Source organism: Sander vitreus, chromosome 3 (assembly GCF_031162955.1).
Source record: "Sander vitreus isolate 19-12246 chromosome 3, sanVit1, whole genome shotgun sequence".
Lineage (NCBI taxonomy): Eukaryota > Metazoa > Chordata > Actinopteri > Perciformes > Percidae > Sander > Sander vitreus.
Genome location: NC_135857.1, coordinates 8,918,730 through 8,940,297, shown reverse-complemented (window position 1 = coordinate 8,940,297; position 21,568 = coordinate 8,918,730). Strand labels below are relative to the sequence as shown.

The window sequence follows — 21,568 nt, the reverse complement described above, 5'->3', positions numbered from 1 at the left end:
AGCTCCCGGAAAAAGTTTTTTCTCCGGGGTTTTGTTGAGTTTCTCTCGGTTGCAGTCAAACGCGACAGATGTAGGCCCAGTCAGACATTTGTGAACAACATCTCGACCGAAGAGGAGCCTTATTTAAAGACACCACAAGACATTTGTTTTCGTTGTTACCTGTGTGTGATAGCCTAGGCTATAGATGTATTTTGTTTGCAGGTGAATTCGTTGACGAACACAAGAATCATCTCCTGGCAACCAGGTCTACAGGTTCACCTCGGGGGGAGGGGGGGACAGCTTACGGACAGCATCAGAAACTGCGATTAGGTCAAAGACACAAACAAGAAGAGGAGAAGTTGGGGAGAGAAGAAGTAGTTCAGGTGTTTGAGGTCGGTTTGGTTTTTAATTGTAGCAGCCTAGTGTTGGCCCCTAATGGACTACATGGACAGCGGACTAAGATACACCCCAAAGCTGGTAAGAAACTTGTAGGCCTAGCTACTTCTGTACATCCTACACATAGCTTAAGTCATGCAGACAGGTGGGGGTGTTCTGGCGAATTATGCTGCCTCGTCGACAAATGCTAACTAATGTGTTTCCATTTCTAGTTGTATATTTCCGTCAGTAGTTTGCTATATACATCTTCGTTTATGTTTTTGCGTACAAACGGACAAGTCTAATGTAAGAATACGCTGAGCACATTTTGATACTCCTATTATAACATCTTTATTTACTATTTCAGCGTGTTTCGATAGACCAAATCCCCTGTCAATACTGCTAAGTAGCACTCTCGATATAGGGAGCACATATCGACAGAAGAGGTGCTCTGTTTTTACCTTAACACCCAAATTCTTTCACAAAAACAGTCTAGTCTGCTTTGTTTTTTATGAACTGAAATTTCATAAAAACACGAACGTCTAGTTTGTGTTTTTATGAAAGAATGTGAGTGTTACCTGCATGACATGCTTCCTTAACATGGGTGCATATTTGTGGACAGTGGAGAGCATCAGACAGAAAGTGAAGCACGTGATGTAGAGACAAACTTAAAAGATAAGTTATAAGTTAGTGTGAGCTAAAGGTAAATGAACCTAGGATAGCAAACCTGCCATTTAGTAGGCTAGAGAGGTCACTTGTGTTTTCATCAGCACAACACTTAAATGAATGTCACATACAACCTTACAAATAGTTTTTTTTAAAACCTCAACAGTGTCAGACATTATTGCCTGCAAGCTGTTTTGCTTAAGAACTTAGAAGAAACTTACAAGAAAACCTGGTTTCATTTCTTCGCCAAGCTTCAGGTTCTGATTAGAGACTGTGCCAGCACTTTAACTTGGTATTATTTGGGTGAGATTTTAAACTTGTTAATCCCATGTAAAGTGTCTCTTTAGATTCATGAAAGCAAATACCTCTTCTACAATCGCCCAAATGTACAAGAAAATCTCTAATCCACATTCAGATAAGGATCAGTACACATTGTGAAAGATAGTCATAGCTCATGGGATACAGGGATTATGTCTAATCTTGTTTTCTTCCATTCAAGTAAGAGCAGTAGTTAGTGAGAAAATATCAGAAATCCTTTTATAAAAATCTTGGGTGTCATGTTCTTTGACCCATGGTATTACTTTCCAACACACATCCTTGTAAATGTAACAGGTTTTTGAGATGACAAACAAGCTCTAGGAAGCTGAACTTGCCCAGCCCCTTTTCTCTGTAGACATATTTCCAAGAAGTTGGCACAATACAAAAATGAATCAGTATATAACGTTAGTATACAGTCAGTTATACTCCAAAACCCTTACACCTTTAAACCGATTCAAGGCTTTGGATAAAACCTTTTTCAATTAGTGATTCTCTCTCCCTAAGTCGAACCTCCCTAAGCTCATCAGCGGAGAAGGTCCTCAGAAAGCAGGCAGCCACCGAGGGCCGCCAACGTCGCCTGAATTCCTCCAGGTTCCTCCGCCCTGTTGTGACTTGTTCACTTCTGTACACAAATATACAAATTCCAGATTACCCCGCTTTCATCACAGCAGGGTGATGAACACAACGCATTATGTGAAAAGTCCCCTTCATTCTCAGCAAATGTGTTCTCCAGTTTACGATGGAGCAGATCTGAGGAGTATTGAATAGCAAAGTTCTTGACTGTGAGGCTGGGTAATAATGAAATGCCTTTCAAAACATAAAATGATCACATCTGCATATTAAGATTTATTAAGATTCACACCTCTGTTGTTGACAATAATAATAATAATAGTAGGAAGAAGAAGATTCCTGTTAAAGGCGGACAAAATTAGGTATTTGACGTTTGAAGAAATACTTTTTCAGAGTTTTTTTTTTTTTTGTGTGTTTTAAGCCCCCAACGTCGTCTTCCAGGCAGCACTGCCTGGAAGGCACTAGGATTAGGCAATGGTTAGGGTCAAGAGGGTAAGACTCTCTCAACAACGCGTACCTCCTATGGTGCCATTTTGATGCTAACAAGCACTCACCCGCCGTTAGCATTCCAGTGACTGATTTTGGTCTTCAGATGTAAAGTTATTCGCTGTCAAAATGAATGGCAGTCAGTAGAATGCTAACATCGGGTGATTGTTTGGTAGCATCAAAATGGCGCCATAGGAGGTTCGAGCATGGATGTTTTAAGAGAACGGGTTCGAGTTCTGAAGCGAAGCTTACCCCCTTGACAGCTACCGGAAGACGTCCAACTTTCAGACAGGTTGCTCACGTCACATCTATGTCTTCAAGCTCAGTTGGAGGCTGCGCAGTAACGCTCAGCGCTCACCGGAAAAGTGCTTCTAATATCCTTCACTGGTCTCCGTCCAGAGCAACGGGATCTGTTGGTCCATTTCTTTAACAGTCTATGCACGTACGTCCTATGGCGCCATTTTGTTGTCACTTTGACAGCGAATAACTTTACATTAGAGATGCACCGATTACAATTTTCTAGGCCGATTACAATTTCCGATTTTCTTTAGGCCAGCCGATACCGATTTTAGCCGATTCCACTTTCACTTTTTCTAACCTCTTTACAGCACACACACATTTATTTTCTATATCTTCTTTAATAGAACATTTTGCACAGAACATAGAACATTTTTTCAACAGATAATGGATCACTATAAAATAGAACTATATAAATTACTCCTGGTGTGGGAAATTCACACACATCTAAAGTGCAATGTTAGAACCATTTCCTTCTTTTCACATCCAATATCCAACTAAAAAAATGTGATTTTGGTTTTTGGTGTCGTCCCTCCACGCCCTACTCTTTCCTTGCCGGTGTTGCATATTGCAAACTTGTTATCTTCTGCACACACGCTGAAGAATTTCCAAACAGCTGACATGTTGCAGGTTAATTCACGAGGTTCCCTACATGTGCGAGAATAGCGCGGACACGCGCTTCACACCGCGAGCGGGTACGCGCGACACACGGCGGAAAAGTTGAGAGAAAGGAAAAAGACTGTGCTGTCGCGTCCGTGTGTGCGTGCATCCTTAAACTGTAACGCCTATAACTTAAGTTGTCCGTTAATTGTAGCATGAAATCGGCATATGTCAGACTGACCTGCCGGTCGCCGGTCATGGCCGAGCACGTGAAAACCGGCCAATTCCGGTCACCGGCCGGTCTATCGGTGCAAACTTAACTTGTATCTCACGTTATGGCTCCGTAGCAGACGTTTTTGTAAAAATAGTCTAACGATTGTGTCATAACCACGGGATTTACTGTCGCATAATAGAGGAATTACCGTACAGTACAGGAGAAGCTCGCAGGAAGTTCAGACTTACATTAGCTATTTAAGTTAACTAGCATTTTAGTTAGCAATAATTAGCCTGTGTCCATGTTATCTCCTTACATATACCTACGCTCTCCGTCTCTGCAAGATTGGGAATGATTGAGATGTCTCTTGGCACAGCTACCATAGACGGTATATAGAATGGACCAACAGATCCCGTTGCTCTGGACGGAGACCAGTGAAGGATATTAGAAGCACTTTTCCGGTGAGCGCTGAGCGTTACTGTGCAGCCTCCAACTGAGAGAGACGACGTAGATGTGACGTGAGCAACCTGTCTGAAAGTTGTAAGTCTTCTGGTAGCTGTGCCAAGAGAAATCTCAATCATTCCCAATCTTGTAGAGACGGAGAGCGTAGGTATATGTAAGGAGATAACATAGGCACAGGCTAATTATTGCTAACTAAAATGCTAGTTAACATTAGTAATTAAACTTAAACAGCGAAGGTAAGTCGAAACTGCCTGAGAGCTTCTCCTGTACTATACGGTAATTTCTGTCTGTGGTTAGGGTTAGGTGCCTTGAAGTCGACGTTGGGGGCTTAAAACATCATTGAGTGTATTTTTATAGTAATGATATTTATTGAATCATATGGACACTGTTTACAAGCTCAGTAGAGATTAAGACTTGCAGTTCAGGCTTCAGTCAACAGTTCTGGTTATTTTGAAAATGATTTGGAGCCCCAAAAACCTCATCTTGTTTATAAGGAGATGTGGCATTATAATATGTTCTCTGTTTCTTAATATTGAACCTATTTCCCTTTTTTGGTTTGTAGCTTTGCTTTTTAAAACACTTTGGGCAGTGAATGTGTAATGCAATATTTGATTAATAAACAAAACTCAATGTTTTCCCTCATAGGTGCAGTATAATTAAATATAGTCCTTCAGCATGGATATCAGGTGTATACAGGCAGAAGGGAAGAGTTGTCCTTTGTTTATGAAACACTTAGTGGAGTTGTAGTTTTGCACTGCAGACAATGTTCCAGGAAACTCCTTGTTATTGTGAAACGTACATGCACAACATTAAACTCATAGGAATCCCAAAGCTTCTAAGATGATCTTTTGTTGGTCCATAACGACGTTTAGTTTTTCAGGGAACATTCATTTTCTACTACAGTCCGGCGAGCACTCAAAGAGAATTGTTGTGTTCCACTTCAGATCTGCGAGTGGTTTGCTTGCAGCAGGTTTGACAGGATTTTACACGGTGAAACCTTTGTACGCCCTCCCCCCTCTGTCTCGTCTCTCAAAGAGTAACCACAGGGCCGTGACTCATGCATGAAGTTCCCTTCTAAGTATCTAACCGCACCATCACTCACTTGTATCTGTTTGAGAATGCAATTCTGTAGGTCACCCCAGGCTAGGACACTCCTAAAATACACAAATTCATACTTGCTGTTTTCTGCTGATTATCTACTCAGATAGAGGAAAGACCGGTATTTCTACTCTGTCTCAAAAAATCAAGTGTCACTAAAAAAAACATCCTAGGTGAAATGCTTTCACACAAATGTCTTCACCCTCCTGTGAAATGAATTCATATTTTGAAGCTGTTGTTATCTTAAAGTGCTCATATTATGCCCATTTCCAGGTTCATAATTGTATTTAGAGGTTATATCAGAATAGGTTTACATGGTTTAATTTTCAAAAAACACCATATTTTTGTTGTACTGCACATTGCTGCAGCTCCTCTTTTCACCCTGTGTGTTGAGCTCTCTGTTTTAGCTACAGAGTGAGGCATCTCACTGCTGTTCCATCTTTGTTTGGAGTTGCACATGCGCAGTAGCTGGGTAAGGACTACTAGCTAGAAGCTACTGCTGCTAGTGGTTAGCCACCTCATTCTCAATGGCAAAACACTGCTACAACGCACACGAGTTCACCCTAATCTACAAAATAAATTGTATAGAACTACTTGCATGTCCCTCGTCTGCAGGTATTCCACGCAAAGTTGGACGTGTGCCCTCGTTTAGAAGAAGTCTCCCGGCTAATCCTGCCTTGTACTGACCGAAGTTGGAGAAACAGCTAGCTGATGTGGTATTAGCTAAAGTGGTTAGCACACACCAAATGTTTCGGCCAATGACGTAGACGGCCCTGCTGATTTTGACCAGCTTAACCGCAGACTGAAGGCAGGATACATTCAGAAACCTGTATCTCACTCAAAACAGCATGGATGTTGTTTTTTTTCATAATATGGGCACTTTAATGTAGGCCCTTTTATGTTTTTTTGTTGATCATTCATTCACCCATACATCTGTCTTTCTGTCTTCCAGGACAAAGACTGGGACACGTCTGTCCAGTTCCTGCCAGCATCGGATAACAAAAAGCTTGAGAAGAAAAAGGGTCCCGGGAGAGTCGGGGCTGTGATCGCCGTGGTGGTCTTTGCTGCTGTTATAGCCCTTATAACCGGACTGCTGGTCTGGCATTTCCACTGTAAGAACTCCTTCCTTAATATTAATTAGACGAATAGGACACAACAGAGCTCAACAGTGACCGCCCACTTTTTGAACGGTTCTGGTTCTGGAAGTGTTTTTTTTTTTTTTTTCCCCGTTCAGTTGCTCCATCGACATTTTATTAAATGCTTGTATAAAGAGTTTTAAGTTGTGGACCAAGCCAAGCAGCTACGAGATGAATTGTGACCATAAAACAGAAAAAGAACATTTTGAAAAAGGTACAGAAACGATCATAGACTTGGTAGCAGTGGTAGCAGCTCGCTATAGCCGTTTGCGGGTTCCCAGGTGCGGTGAAAGAGATCCTCTATACTAAAGAGAGCGCATATCAAGCAGCGTCAATGGTATAAAACAGTACACACTTCCTGTCTCCTAAAGGGGCGTGGCCTCATTTGAAAGTGTAGTGAACGTCGTGTGGATGGATGAAAAGTTTATTTATTAATGTTTTCTTTTGCTGACGTTAGATATTTACACAGCTAAAAGCCATATTTAGCGTCACAGAGATTAGTTTTTTTAGTTTCACGAACGTTAGTTGACGTTAGTTTATCTGTGTTGCCAGATCTGGCGAGAGTTTGGTCCTGAGACAGAGACAGGTCTCAAACAAAGTTCTGTTTCTCCTGATGTGTCTGTCTGAAAAATGCCATTTTAGTGTCAAAATGTTCTGGAGGTATGTGGCTTGTTGAAGAATGGCTCCAATATCTGTTTTGGTGACTATGGGCCGAAAGAGTCGCTCATAATCTGTGTTCACGTTCACTTCTCCCGATGGAATCAACACACTCAGGACCTGCCGCTAGTCTCCTAAAGAGGCGTTGCTGTGAGTAACCCACATGGCACAGATACAGGAAACTACTCTGAGTTGGGGCGTCTCGGTTCTAAACCGTAAAGACGTCGCTGTTACCCTTAGGATTGTGGGTAGTGTAGTACTTCTCCGTGACATTGCTAATAAAACCTGTTTTTCTTAAAACAAGGTGGATATCATACAGACTTGTGGCTTCTACAGGAACAGAAACCTTGGTTTCACAACCTCACAGCTTCCTGGTCAGTCTACCTCGGATGGTTTAGACAGTATGGCTAATTATCAAAATCCTTATGGAGAAAATGAACGGGGTATTACCTTCCGGAACCACACTGTTGAGCTCTGTAGCAAACAGTTGATGAAAAAGCGCGTGAACTTTGAAGCCACCTGAACACAATGAAAACAAATTGTTTTAAAGGTGAGTAATGGCCATCAATCCATCTGGTAATTGGCATGTCGATGTATGTGCTTAGTCAACATGAGAGAAATAATACAGAACAGCAAAACCATGTCCAGGGGAAAAGTCCTGGCAAACCATGATGGCAGATACATTGAACTGACCTAACCCTAACAGTTAATATGATGGACATGTATAGTATGTACAGGGTTGATAGGTGCACACTGGCAAGCAAACTAATTTGTCCCGCTTTTGTGGTTTGGTGATTTAGTTATTTTTCAAAGTTAAAAGTCCTTTTTATTTAAAAAAAAGAAAAAAAGAAAAAGAAAAACTGTTTAAAGTATTTTGTTGCCTATACGTTACGTATGTCTTTGCGGAGCACTTGTATGTGCAAGATTGTTTTCATTCAAGCAAGTGTTGTAGATGATGAGAAAAGACTTTAAAAAAAGCCCTTTCGCACAGTTTAAAATTTATTTATTTTTTTATCGTTTTTATTTACTGGATCCACATTAATGGACTTATTTCTTGGCCCCTGGTGGTTTAAGATTTTTCTGTATTTCATTGATTTGAGATACCTAATAAACAAATGGGACCAAAAGACGGACTTCTCTGGTGGAGATATATATGGTATATAATGGATCAAACGGGAGAGAAAGCGTACATTTACTGCTGTCCTTTTTCATTTCCTTCTCATAAATCAACAAAAACACGTAAGCGTACAAGTTTTTGATAAACCATGAAATGTTCATTGGTAAGCGCCCAGTGCACCTTCATTCTGTTTATTCAGTCTGACTATTTGCACATGCAAGTGATTGAAACCTAGAGGGAGACATTAAAGCTACATCAGTATAAACGGGTACACCTGGGGGACTTAAAACTCAAAAGCCAGAAGGCAAAAAGAAATTGGTGACAATTGTGCAGTAAGTGTCTGTGTGTTTCTGCAGTCCGTGATAATGTGCGACTCAAGAGGATGTACAGCGGCTCCATGCGGATCACCAACCAGGTGTTCGAAGACGCCTACGAGAACTCCACCACCTCCGAGTTCAAGGCGCTGGCACAGCAGGTGATAACACAGGTGAGACTGCCGCTCAGGCCTCCACACCACTTCTGGAATCCATCTGCGTGTCAGCAGTTGTTTTTGGGTGTTTTTTTATTAACAAACGTCATTCACGCTCTGTTGGGATATTTCCTCCCATCTCTTTCAGCTCAAATCCATCTATTCCAAAAGTCCACAGTTGAACAAATACTATGTTGGATCTACAGTTAAGGCTTTCAGGTATGAATCCTTTTATTATTACCTCTACCAAGAGGCTCATGTTTCCACTTGTCTGTTGGTTAGGGCTGCACAATATATCTTTTTTTTTTTTTTTTTTCACCATCGCAATTTCAGCTTGCGCAATATACACATCACCAAAGGCTGCAACACACATTTATATTTATATATACACAGGTGCTGGTCATATAGTTAGAATATCATGAAAAAGTTGATTTATTTCAGTAATTCCATTCAAAAAGTGAAATTTGTATATTATATTCATTCATCACACACAGTGATATATTTCAAATGCTCATTTCTTTTAATTGTGATGATTATAACTGACAACTAATGAAAATCCCAAATTCAGTATCTCCGAAAATTAGAATATTACTTAAGACCAATACAAAAAAGGATTTTTAGAAATGTTGGCCAACTGAAAAGTATGAACATGAAAAGTATGAGCATGTACAGCACTCAATACTTAGTTGGGGCTCCTTTTGCCTGAATGAGTCGATCAGTCTGTGGCACTGCTCAGGTGTTAGGAGAGCCCAGTTTGCTCTGATAGTGGCCTTCAGCTCTTCTACATTGTTGGGTCTGGCGCATCGCATCTTCCTCTTCACAATACCCCATAGATTTTCTAAAGGGTTAAGGTCAGGCGAGTTTGCTGGCCAATTAAGAACAGGGATACCATGGTCCTTAAACCAGGTACTGGTAGCTTTGGCACTGTGTGCAGGTGCCAAGTCCTGTTGGAAAATGAAATCTGCATCTCCATAAAGTTGGTCAGCAGCAGGAAGCATTAAGGGCTCTAAAACTTCCTGGTAGACGGCTGCGTTGACCCTGGACCTCAGAAAACACAGTGGACCAACACCAGCAGATGACATGGCACCCCAAACCATCACTGACTGTGGAAACTTTACACTGGACTTCAAGCAACGTGGATTCTGTGCCTCTCCTCTCTTCCTCCAGACTCTGGGACCTTGATTTCCAAAAGGAAATGCAAAATGTACTTTCATCAGAGAACATAACTTTGGACCACTCAGCAGCAGTCCGGTCCTTTTTGTCTTTAGCCTTGTCAAGCCTTGTCTTTGTCTTTTCTGAGATACTGAATTTGGGGTTTTCATTAGTTGTCAGAACTGAGATCTGTTCAAGTAATGTCACTTTCGCGATATTCAATGTTTTCGCATATTTTCCTCGTATCGTGCAGCCCTAGTGTTTGTTATCAGATTTTACTGAAATTTGGAGGGCCACTGGTAAAGGAACAAGTGATTTGTTTTTTGTATGCATGCAGATTCAGTAGCACCACCGTTTATAACACACTAATCTCTAAACGTTTTCTGGTATTAGCATTGCAAGTTCAGATGATTGTGCATGTATAAGCTCTCTGCTATCGAATGCCGGCATTTTTTAAAGATTTCCTTCCCCAAAAAATGGATGGGATTTACTGAAGCCTTAGTGTTTCTTTTCAGTGTAAATTGTATCAGTCTGTAACATAAACCCAAAGGAGCTGTGGTATAGAAAAATAACTTAACAAACATACAGACACAACAGACATAAATTGTGGAAAGAAATATGCATCTAAAAGTGTTACTGAAATAAAGTTTTACCAGGTAACATTACAAATCTCAATCCAAACCCAGACTGAAATTATTGTAGCTGCATTAACAGCTATTATTTATAGAAAATCTGCCATTATAATACTGATATCATTGACGAATTTACAGTAGTAGTAATATATAAGACCAACAAGAGTCTTGATATATCCGCACACACACATCTGTCTGACCCTTTTAGTACAGTGACATTTTGTTTCTGACTTGGCTCCATTTGTATACTATTTAATTCTTGTCTGATTGCTCTCAGTGAAGGCAGTGTTATTGCCTACTACCTGTCTGAGTTCAAAGTCCCGGCGGGTCAACAGGCATCTGTAGACAGTGCCATGTCTTCAATGGAGAAGCTAGTGGACAAAGAGCGGCGTACACTTTCTAAACCTGGCAACTCTCTGGTCCTTGAAGATGTGATGTCTTCAGGTAGGGTCAAAGCAACCGAAGGCCAAACGAGTGTCGTGGACATACTTTGCTGTCAGTATCCTCATCTAAGTTATGTGATTTTGTCTTTTTATCTCACAGCAATCGATTCCCGAATGTTGTCAACACAGTTCAGCAGTAAGTCCTCAGCTTGCATCTATCATTTCTTCTACTAGAGTTATCTTAGACAACTCCTCTATATAGGTAGAAAACGGCAAACATGTCTTGCATAGTTCACAGGGTCTGGAACTGAAACCATTATCGATTAGTGTCACTTGTTACATTAGAATATTTTTCTGACATAGGATTTTGCTGCATGTGGCATGATATTATGCAACTGGGCATAGTAAGTTTGTAGAGTGGTCATAATTTAATTTGCATTCAGACAACTGATTTACAAAGTCGAATGGGAACACCACTAAAAGTCAATGTTTTTGTCTCAGAGTCATTCAGGTTTTCAGTACATACAAAACCCAATCAAATAGGGCAGATCCAGTCCCCGGGATTCCCCGACAGTCCTTATCCCCCCAACACCTTCTCCGAGTGGCAGCTGAGAGCGGACCCGAACTTCGTCATCAAGCTCGTCTTTGATAGGATGAAACTGGAGGACGACTGCATGAATGACTTTGTCAAAATCTACGACTCCCTGGTGGCCATTGAGAGGCGTGTTATGCAACAGTGAGTATTTTTTGTGCTTTTGACTAATCTAAATACAGCTTCAAGCCAATAAATAACTCCAAGCCTTCTGCACTCTTATTTTCATACAGTGTCTTTTAGATTTGGATAGCGAGGAGTGTATCTTGTGTGTAAGGCCTTCTGCTGGTCAGATGTGATGCTTCTGATTGGTCCTTATACTGCACACACAGGCGCGGTGGCCTGACATTGTCTGGGTTAAGCCTGTGCTAGAACAATTGCACTTGCAACAGTTTAGTCCAGGGTTTGTTTTTGGCCAAGGACCCCTCATCTGAAAAAGAGACGGGGCAGGGACCCCCTACTACATATATTGTATAAAATTGAGTTGCATATTAAACTACGCCTACTATAACCTTTAGCCTTTACACATAGCTTTTTATGGTGCATACGGTACTAAGTTATTACAATAATAATTGTTGACTTATTCATACATTTATGTATTTATATCATGTTTTAATGTTAAAATGTAGCACAGTGAATATTTAAGTGTAACTGTATCTGAATGGCTTTCTATAGGCCAGATCTATATATAGCACGTAATCAATGTTGTGTAAATCAAAAAAAAAGATTTATCTTTACAAATAATATGTTGGATTCATGTTAATGTATATTTTCAGACGTTGTTGTTATTATAATTTTATTATTATTATTAATTATTTATTTATTTTACTATCGAACAATAATTTGGCGGCCGCCCTGCTGTTGAAGATCCCTGGTTTACTCTAAATCTGGGAGCAATTCAGCTGAAATTTGAAACCGTGATTGCTCTTTCAAAACCGGAAAAAGAACATGCAACAACCAGGACCTGAACTTTCATGTGTGCATGACAAAATAATAAGTGGCATTCTTGCTCGGGAGACATAAAATGCCTGAGTGATATACTGTCTAGCTGTAAAGCAGTATTCACACAGGACTAGGATTACCTGGGGACCTCTACTAATTTGTTAGAATTACGGAGGTCGCCTGTGATCTTTATCTCGTGTGAATCTGCCACGTCTGTAATTTGGAGTCGTATTGGCTGCGTTGGCAATCATAAATGAAAGTTTTTTTTGACAGAGCCTTGACGTCATAATACGTGGTAGATAATGTCTGTAAATTTGAGTAAAATACAGGGTTGTGTGGGTGGGGGTTAATTTATAAATCACATGAGTGCTGAGGGTTTAATAAGAATTTATTCATAATTCATTACTAGCAGGAAAAACATCAGAAACATCATTTTACATTTACATTGGTGTTTGATCCAATAAGAATCAGTTAATTTACAATAAACATGCATTTAAACAAAATTGGATCATACTATCATACTCATATTTGTCTGTTTTTTTTCCCTTCTTCAGGTTGTGTGGGCAATACTCACACACTTCACAGCTGACCTTTCTGTCTTCTGGTAACGTGATGCTGGTGACGATGGCCACAAACGACAAGCTGAACTACCCAGGCTTCAGAGCACAGGTCTCCCAAATCCCACGCGGAAGTCCAGGTAGGGGCCGGTGTTTGCCACCAGCTGCACCATGAGCATGTGATGTTTGTGCAAAGGCTGACACTTAAATGTTGTTCTGAACAGATACAAAATGCGGTGGCCAGCTGTTGGGCGAGAAAGGCGACTTCTTTTCTCCCAACTTCCCAAATTACTATCCTCCTCAAACTTCCTGCCAGTGGTTGATCAAGGTGAGACGTCGGCGTTTAATTGACACGTTACACGGCCGTATCATCCGTTTCACACATGCCTCTGTTCTGTTTCACTCCTCAGCAGGGGTTAAAGTGGGATCTGGCAGGTGGGGGGAGAAGGGGGGTTAGGCTACTACTACTAGGCTACTTTTATACACTATTATTACTTCACCTGTTGCTGTCATTATTGCATTCTTCCAAAACAGCCAGGAGTTGAGTTTTTATATATATATATATATATATATATATATAATTTTATTTTATAGTCTATATCCGCGACGTTCCATGTGTTGGCGTTCTAAACTCTGGTGGATTTCTGAGGACTATGGTTAACTGCTCCTCAGATCTCTGCAGGGTAAATCCAGACAGCTAGCTAGATCTGTCCAATCATCTGAGTTTTCTCTCGCACGACTAAAACTACTTTTGAACGTACACATGTTCCACCAAAACAAGTTCCTTCCCGAGGCTATTTTTGCAGAGGCACCGTGGCTCTGTCCGGCGCTTAGCGCCGCCCAAGATAATTGTGATTGGTTTAAAGAAATGCCAATGAACCAGAGACATTCCTCCGCAGCACTGTGGAGGAATGTCTGGCAATGCGAGACTAGGTTTTTATTCAAACTAAATCATGTTTGTATGTTCGATTGTAACCGGTAGGCTACTGACAACGTGATCTTCACCTGCTCAACTGACTTTAACCAGATCGTTCGCAACGGTCTTGCTTTTATTACAAACGTGTGACCTCACCATCAGTCACCCTGTTCATGGACTCACGGCGCACGCTGCTGAGAGTGACTAGAGGAAACACTGGAATTGATGAATTTGGCGTTATTCTAACGGGAAACAACACTGATGTATGGAACTGCCAATTAGATGAATTTACTTGTTAATCGAAGGTGGCGGACCACCGTTCCGGATCGTTCTGGCCCACTTTAACCCCTGCTCCTCAGAAGGTCCCGTCACTGTGTCGTCAAGTTTTTACTCGTCTCTGTCAATCATTCAGGTCCCTGCTGGTAAGGGGGTGAAGGTGAATTTCAAAAAGTTCCTCCTGGCTGAGCCTGGCTGGAAGGACAGGACAGACTGTCCCAAAGACTACGTGGAGGTCAACGGAAAGAAGTGAGTCCACGCATACAGAGCACACGTGTACTGATATCTTAGTTTTTCTATAATACCTTTCTGTGCAATATCTTACATTGTAATATGGGTACATACATACGCATACTGTGTATGCCTGTTTAAATCTGTATGTATGTGTGCTACAATGTGTGCATGTAAGTAAACTTGTTTTTACTAACTCCTTTTTTATTATTTTTTATTTTATCTTGTATATTTGAGCTCCACTCAGGCAGTGCGCCTGAATCTCGTCGTATGCACCCGTACAATGACAATACAGACATTTTAATTCTAATGTCACTGCTTGTGCGTGGGGCTAGATATTAGGGGTGGGGGAGCAAATCGATATTTTCTGTGGCAATACTGCATCGATACACAGACGCCAAGTATGGATCTATTATTATATATGTGTTGGTCAGTTTGTCTGCTTGATGATCCCATTTTACAGCAATAAAATTGAAGTTGAGATGAACAAACGATAAAACAGATGTTGATAGTTTCCTTTTGGGGACATCATTTAAAATTGGGAACAGTTTGAAGTTGGAAAAAAGGTAATAAATTGCAATACATCGCAGAATATTGCAATATGTTTTAAAATCGCAAAATATCGTATACCCCCCCAATAAATATATCGCCAAAGATTTCCCAAATCAATTACATTTAGTATTTCATTTTAATTTGCTTCGATACATTTCAGTTACAATCCCATGTGCTTTTTAGAATGCACCAGGTTGATGTTTACATTAAACATGGATTAAGATTAAGATTTAGGTTAGAATTGATTGTTTAAAGTACTTTTTAATTGAACAAGAATATAACCTGACAGTCACTGATAAACAACTGTAGATTACAACCAGTGAGTTGAGTGTAAAACAACTATACCATGCTAAACAATTGACCGTTTGGACAACTTGACAGTACTTTGGGTCTTTACAGTTACATTTAGCCAAGAAAAGGTGGCTGTGAGCCGGCTAAAGGGCACTGTGAGAGTTGCAGTTGACAAAAAGTGTCTGCCCTACATCGACAATGGTTAAGTTTATGGCACCTAAATGTCTAGTTAAGATTAGAAAAAAGATTGTGGTTTGAGTTATAACACCGGTCCCCTTAAAGTAATACTGCCGGGACACAAACCCCCGTTTCCTCAAGTAAAAGTCTTGTGTCACTCAAACAAAGAGATTTTAATCGGAGGATCGATTTATTTGAACTCAGCCCTACCTGTGCGTCTCATCCTCAGACTGTGTGGGGAAAAGCCAGACGGAATAGTGACCGAAACCACCAACAGCAACACAATGAGCGTGGTGTTTTCCTCCGACGCCTCCTACGTGGACCGAGGTTTCAGTGCGTCGTACGTGGCCATCGACGCCACAGACCGTAAGCCACTCAGTTTCTCCCCGCCAATGGTTATTTCCTAACATTACGCGAGTGTACCTCACGTTGACCCTGTCATCCACAGCTTGTCCAGGCAAGTTCCAGTGCCGAAATCAGCGCTGCATTAAAAACGAGCTCAGGTGTGATGGCTGGAATGACTGTGGAGACATGAGCGATGAATTAAAGTGCAGTAAGTACCATCTACTCGGATGAAATTTGGAAAGAGTAGTCCAAATCAACAGTCAGATCACTCTCTACAGTGCTGACACACAAAGTGAGTTTAACTGTGTTTTTCTTCAGCATGCTCTTCAACCGATATCAGTTGTGGAAACGGGTTGTGTAAGCCCACGTTCTGGAAATGCGACGGCGTAGATGACTGTGGAGACGGCACAGATGAGCTCAACTGTGGTAAGACCTGTCGACACTGATGGCGGACGGATTTTACACGAGCAGCGAAAGGCTTTCGGTCCGTTTTCTCATGCTTGGTCTGTTTCTTTTGTTTCCCAAGGTAAATGCCAATCGGGACAACTTACATGTAAGAATAACAAATGTGTTTTGGAGAAGAATCACTGCGACGGCAAGGACGACTGTGGGGATGGGTCAGATGAGCTCAACTGTCCAAGAGGTAAGACTCCTTCACCAGGCTACAAAGATGTCACCAGACATAAGTCACTGAATCTAGTATTTATGTTTTTAAAAACCATCTTCTTCTTAAAACAAGGAATAATTTGCCACAGGAGTCAAGCACTTCAGCGTGATTCCTGTGCTGACTGACTTATTAAGCTACTCAGTGGACTCTTTTACACAATTGTTTTGGTTTTAACGCACATTTACTCTACTGGTTGCACAGCAGCAGCACCTACATGGGCGCCTGGGTAGCTCACCTGGTAGAGCGTGCGCCCATATACAGACAGTCCCTCCAGAAAAACGTGATTATGCGATCGCATAATTCAATGCATAATCAGCCAAAGTCTGCATATTTATGCGGGGGGGCGTTTTTTAATAAAAAAAAGTTTGCACATGTTTAAAGAACGCATTTTAGTGCATACGGTAAGACACGTAAGACATAATTGATGATGCTGAAATGAGGTCGTTCCCCCCCCCCCCCCCACCATTACACTGGAGGAATTCCTCCAGGGTCTGTCTCATAGTTTGAAATTGGTTGTTTTTCCGTCCCTCTCTCTGCAGGCCCTGGTGTAGGCCCTGCTGTGAGCTGCACTGACCTTACATATAAATGTAATAACAATGCATGCATCAGTAAAGTGAACCCAGAATGTGACGGGACAGAGGACTGCGACGACGGATCGGACGAGCAGAATTGCGGTATGTCACAATCAAAAGCTCAGTGGGTGGGTGAACTTTGTCTCCCACTCACAACCTAGTTATCGTCGCCATCTGCATTGTTTAGCTCGCATGACAGCACAGCTGTGAACTCCCACCCACTTCAGACACGACAACAAGCCGCAACACGCCAGCCCTGTGGTTGATTGATTGTTTTACGTTGCAGACTGCGGGGGCACTATGTTTAAGACGTCTCGTATTGTGGGCGGTCAGGACGCCGATGCAGGGGAGTTTCCCTGGCAGGTCAGCCTCCATGTCAAAGGTTTCAGCCACGTGTGCGGAGCGACCATCATCAGTCAACGCTGGCTGGTCACCGCCGCCCACTGTGTGCAAGATGACCCCAAAACAAGGTAGCATCTTACTGTTCTCACTGGCAATTACACATCTTTATTTGGCTGCATCATGCTCACAGCCCTCTCAGAAAAAGTAAGGTGGAGAGATCTATTTGCCGCTCATCCACTTTTAGATGTCTGGTGATTATTCAATTTTCATATTGCAGATACGTGCTTGCGTGCGTGTATTGTTTTTTAATGTAGAGCACTTTGTGTTTTCATGCATTGAAAGATGCTGTGCAAGTAAAATTGGCCTTGACATCAGTGGTTATTCTAGCTTGAGAATGACGTTTTGCGCCGTGTTTCCTCAGGTACTCCCAGCCCGGCACTTGGGAAGTTTACCTGGGCCTTCACAACCAGCAGACGCTTGGAAGTGCGGTGGTGAAGAGGAACCTGAAGCAGATCATACCCCACCCCAACTACAACCACTACACCTTCGATAATGACATCGCCCTGATGGAGCTGGACAGCCCTGTCACTTACTCAGATTACATCAGGCCCATCTGCTTGCCGGCTCCCCAACACGATTTCTCCGTTGGTAGCATGGTGTGGATCACCGGGTGGGGCGCCACTCGAGAAGGAGGTGAGTCTCCACCAACAGTAAACCTAGTATTCCATGAAACATTTTATTATAAAACTTTAGCTGAATCTTTAAAATATCCAGTAAGTGGACGGATATCACAAATCAAGTAGTGTCTTACATGTGAGTTTTTGATTTGGCAGTAACATGGTGGTGGTGGTAGTAGTAGTAGTAGTAGTCATTGCTGATTTTACTACAGATGGAATTGAATCCCCTGGAGGTCTTTCATTCAAATTTTAATTCCTAAATAAAGAAAAACATCAAATTATCTCTGAAAAATATGTTTAGTCTTTGCTTGACATACCTGTATTTAAATATGTGATACACATAATTTATTGTGAATTCAAACTACAGGTGATAATATGTTGGTTTGGTGTTAATGTTGTGGTTCTGTTTGGATCTCTGATTTATAGGGGATTTGTATAACTTGCTGCAATATATTGATTGTAGTTGCTCTATATTTGCCTACAGATTGATGTCATGTAGTTGCTTACACACGCCATACCCGTTTACTGAGGGCCCGCCAATAGGAACAATAACTTTTCCTTGATGACTGTTAGAGCCCCAAACGGTAATATTAACTATAGACCTGAACACAAGGGTGATGGTGTCCTCGTGTGTGTGTGTGTGTCTGTCTGTGCTTCAGGATTTGCTGCCAAAGTGCTCCAAAAGGCCCAGGTCCGGATCGTCAACCAGACGGTGTGTAACATTCTGATGGGAGGGGAGATCACGTCTCGGATGTTGTGTGCCGGAGTGCTGACCGGAGGCGTCGATGCTTGTCAGGTAAGAAGAAGGCCTTGAACCCCAGGCTGCCCAGCTTTCAGCTTCCTGCCACAATGTTTTACAAAACGAGGCCATATCAGTATGGCAAATGTAAGAGGCAAATTTGACAACTAGGGCTGGGTACCGAATTCAATACTTTTTAGGCACCGACCAGACGGCCGACCGTTGGCAGTTGGGCTGATCGGTGTCCCCGAGTTGGTCAAAAAAATGCCTCGGAACACACCAAAGCGACGAGACGTAATACGTCTCCATAACAGCAGGCGGCGCTAATCTGTATTGTCGCCCAAAAATGAAAACCGGCAGCTGATTGGACGAACCCGTTACGTGGGTCTGGCTGCTGCTTCCGGATTTTGGATTTTTCAACCGGCCATTAATGGCGACTCATTCAGAATACGAGCTCATGTTGTACTAAAACAGTTCATCGAAACGTGTTTCTGAAAAACATTTGAAGCGAGAAATAGACCATGCAGTTGCTGAATCTGTCTTCATTTCAGATCGACAAAGGTTGGTTTAAAAGATTTCATCAGATTTTGAGAGACTCTAGTCACGCTCATCCCGCCCCCATTTCCGGGTGAGTCCCGACTGCCCTGTCTCCGACTGAGCATGTCGGGTCGGCCAAAATGAAGGCCGACAGCTCCTCCAACGGACGACGGCACGGAACACCCTGAACCGACCCGAGTCACCGACCTCGCCAGACTGTCCGACGGCCGATTATTGGCCCGGTGTGTAGCTGCCTTAAAGTATTGAGTATTGGAAAAAAAGGCCTTGTCATTTAATACCCAATTTCAATACCTTAGGAGTAAATCTCATCAGCGTCAGTGAGCCAATAAGCATGCAGCATGCTTCTTCCAAGATCTAATAATGTCTGTGATTGGCTGTCTAACGTTACATGTTGTAGAGACGCGCAGGAAAGACTCTACGTTACACAGAGACGGCTCACGTAGTAGGAGCTGGAACATAAATAAAAACATTTTTGGAGTAATGTGTCATGTTGTAATTTATTTTTGTTTTATAAAATTGGTATTGAAAAAAGAATCGTTTAGGAATCTGTTTTGAAGTCACGGTATTGAATATTTTTTAACAATACTCAGCCTTACTGACAATTGACTGGAAATGGAACTGTTGTCGATCATCCCTAATGATGAATGTATAATGACAGAGACACACACACACACACACACACACACACACACACACACACACACACACTAGTTGCATTGTCTTACTATTTAATTGATTACACGGCCATGGGAAAAGAAATGATTGGGCAGAGAGAAAAGAAAATGCCCCACTCTGCCCCCACATAGCAACTCTATGCTAACACACGTGCCTGTATTTGTCTGTGTTAGGGGGACTCTGGCGGCCCTCTGTCCAGTCCGTCCAGCAGAGGTATGTTCCTGGCAGGAGTGGTCAGTTGGGGGGATGGCTGTGCCCGCAGGAACAAACCCGGAATCTACACAGCAGTCACCAAGTTCCGTGGCTTTATCAAAGAAAAGACAGGAGTGTAGATAACTGCAAAGTGGCCAAACGAGGCCATATGGACATGACAACTGACCGGTGACCACAGTCTGGATTTTTGCTTCACCACTCTGACTTTCCAGCTGATTCAGTGGCCTCGACTCCCAGTCTCAGCTGCAATGGCAAAGGCACTGTTTGCTTGAAGAGCATTCGCAACACATTTTGTGTCCACTGTGATTTTATGAGGGTGGGGGTTGATGAAATGTTTTTAAATGTAAATAAATGTTTTCATTTTGTGTGTTTTTTATTTTTGTTGTTGTTGTGTATGTTATGTGCTGCACAAGAAAGACTTTAGGTGTGATTGTTAGATGTTCACAAATGAAATGTGCTCAGTTGGCCTATGTTTTATCAGTGGATAAAGTACAGCATGTAATAAGAATTTTCCTCCACTTCTCTTTGTTCTGAATTGTGTACATTAAAAACAAAATGTCAGCAAGCTCATTCCATCTTACCTCCTATGGCTTGGTATCTTACACATTTATTATACATTTTTAATCTGGCAGAAATCCCTAAAACGTTAGTGATGTGACTGATGGGCATTACCTTTTTGATCATGGATTGCATTTCATTTGGACAGCTGTGAACTGCTTTTCTATTGGCATTAAAACCCATCAGCATAAATTAAGTTAAGAGAGTTTAATCTTTCATGTTTAATTTGATGATATGACAGGTCACAATATCCCTAATCTTGTCAACTGAATCGGTCTCTAGTTGTTGTAAATCTGGGTTTTATAGCAGATGTTTTTAAATAAAATTTCTATTATAACCTCCAATTTTCAACATATTCTATTTTCGTTCTCTGACATGCATTTCATCTAGAGTTTTTGGATGGCTTTATAACCATCCTATTTGAGTTCCTTTGCAACTAAATTTGAACTGACTTCATATTTCTATATTTTTGATTACTGTGCCATATTTTCATTACAAATTATTGAAGTGTCTTCTTAAGTAGGATGTTTTTCAGAATGTGTGGAGAGACTGCAAATTATATTTAGTTTCAAACACTATTAAACGCTACCATATTGTCCTCTGTTGAGTCTCTTTTGGGGGGAGGGGGGAGACGTGGCATTTAGGACATTTCCTGTATGCTTAAAAGTGCATACATAAATATAAGATATATAAGAATGTACAAACAATCAGTAATACCAGCTCATTTAACAAGAAAGAAAAATAATAGTTCCATCAGAAAGTAATGAGAGTAACTTTTAGCTACTGACATGCATTTCTTATTTAATACAAATTAACGAGACTCAAACATAACATTCAATTTAACATTCAACTTCAAAGGTGGGAATACATTGAAAAAAATAGCTTTATGAATATGAAATGTCTCTAATAAGATCAACAAAGTTACCAACAGTACATAAAACATCACGTTAAATAAATGAACCTGGTAAAGTTGGTTTCATATTGGACATTGGCTATTCGACACGTTCGAAAAATCTATTATGCAACTTACCATTTTGACCTATTCATGTAAAAATACTTCTGATGAACTCAAATTGG

The 21,568-nt window shown here is 41.4% G+C and overlaps 1 protein-coding gene across 1 annotated transcript; it reads left to right on the top strand.

Annotated features, from left to right (window-relative positions):
• On the top strand, nucleotides 1–21,089 carry st14a (ST14 transmembrane serine protease matriptase a). The gene is made up of 19 exons (XM_078245884.1): nucleotides 1–456; nucleotides 6,018–6,177; nucleotides 8,332–8,462; nucleotides 8,593–8,663; nucleotides 10,506–10,672; nucleotides 10,772–10,807; nucleotides 11,113–11,347; nucleotides 12,700–12,842; nucleotides 12,927–13,030; nucleotides 14,031–14,143; nucleotides 15,375–15,511; nucleotides 15,594–15,698; nucleotides 15,809–15,916; nucleotides 16,017–16,133; nucleotides 16,697–16,831; nucleotides 17,016–17,199; nucleotides 17,493–17,764; nucleotides 18,408–18,544; nucleotides 19,894–21,089. Exons 1-19 carry the CDS (start codon nucleotides 415–417, stop codon nucleotides 20,050–20,052), a joined length of 2,556 nt encoding a protein of 851 aa, XP_078102010.1. The 5' UTR covers nucleotides 1–414; the 3' UTR covers nucleotides 20,053–21,089.
• The last annotated feature ends 479 nt before the right edge of the window (nucleotides 21,090–21,568 follow it).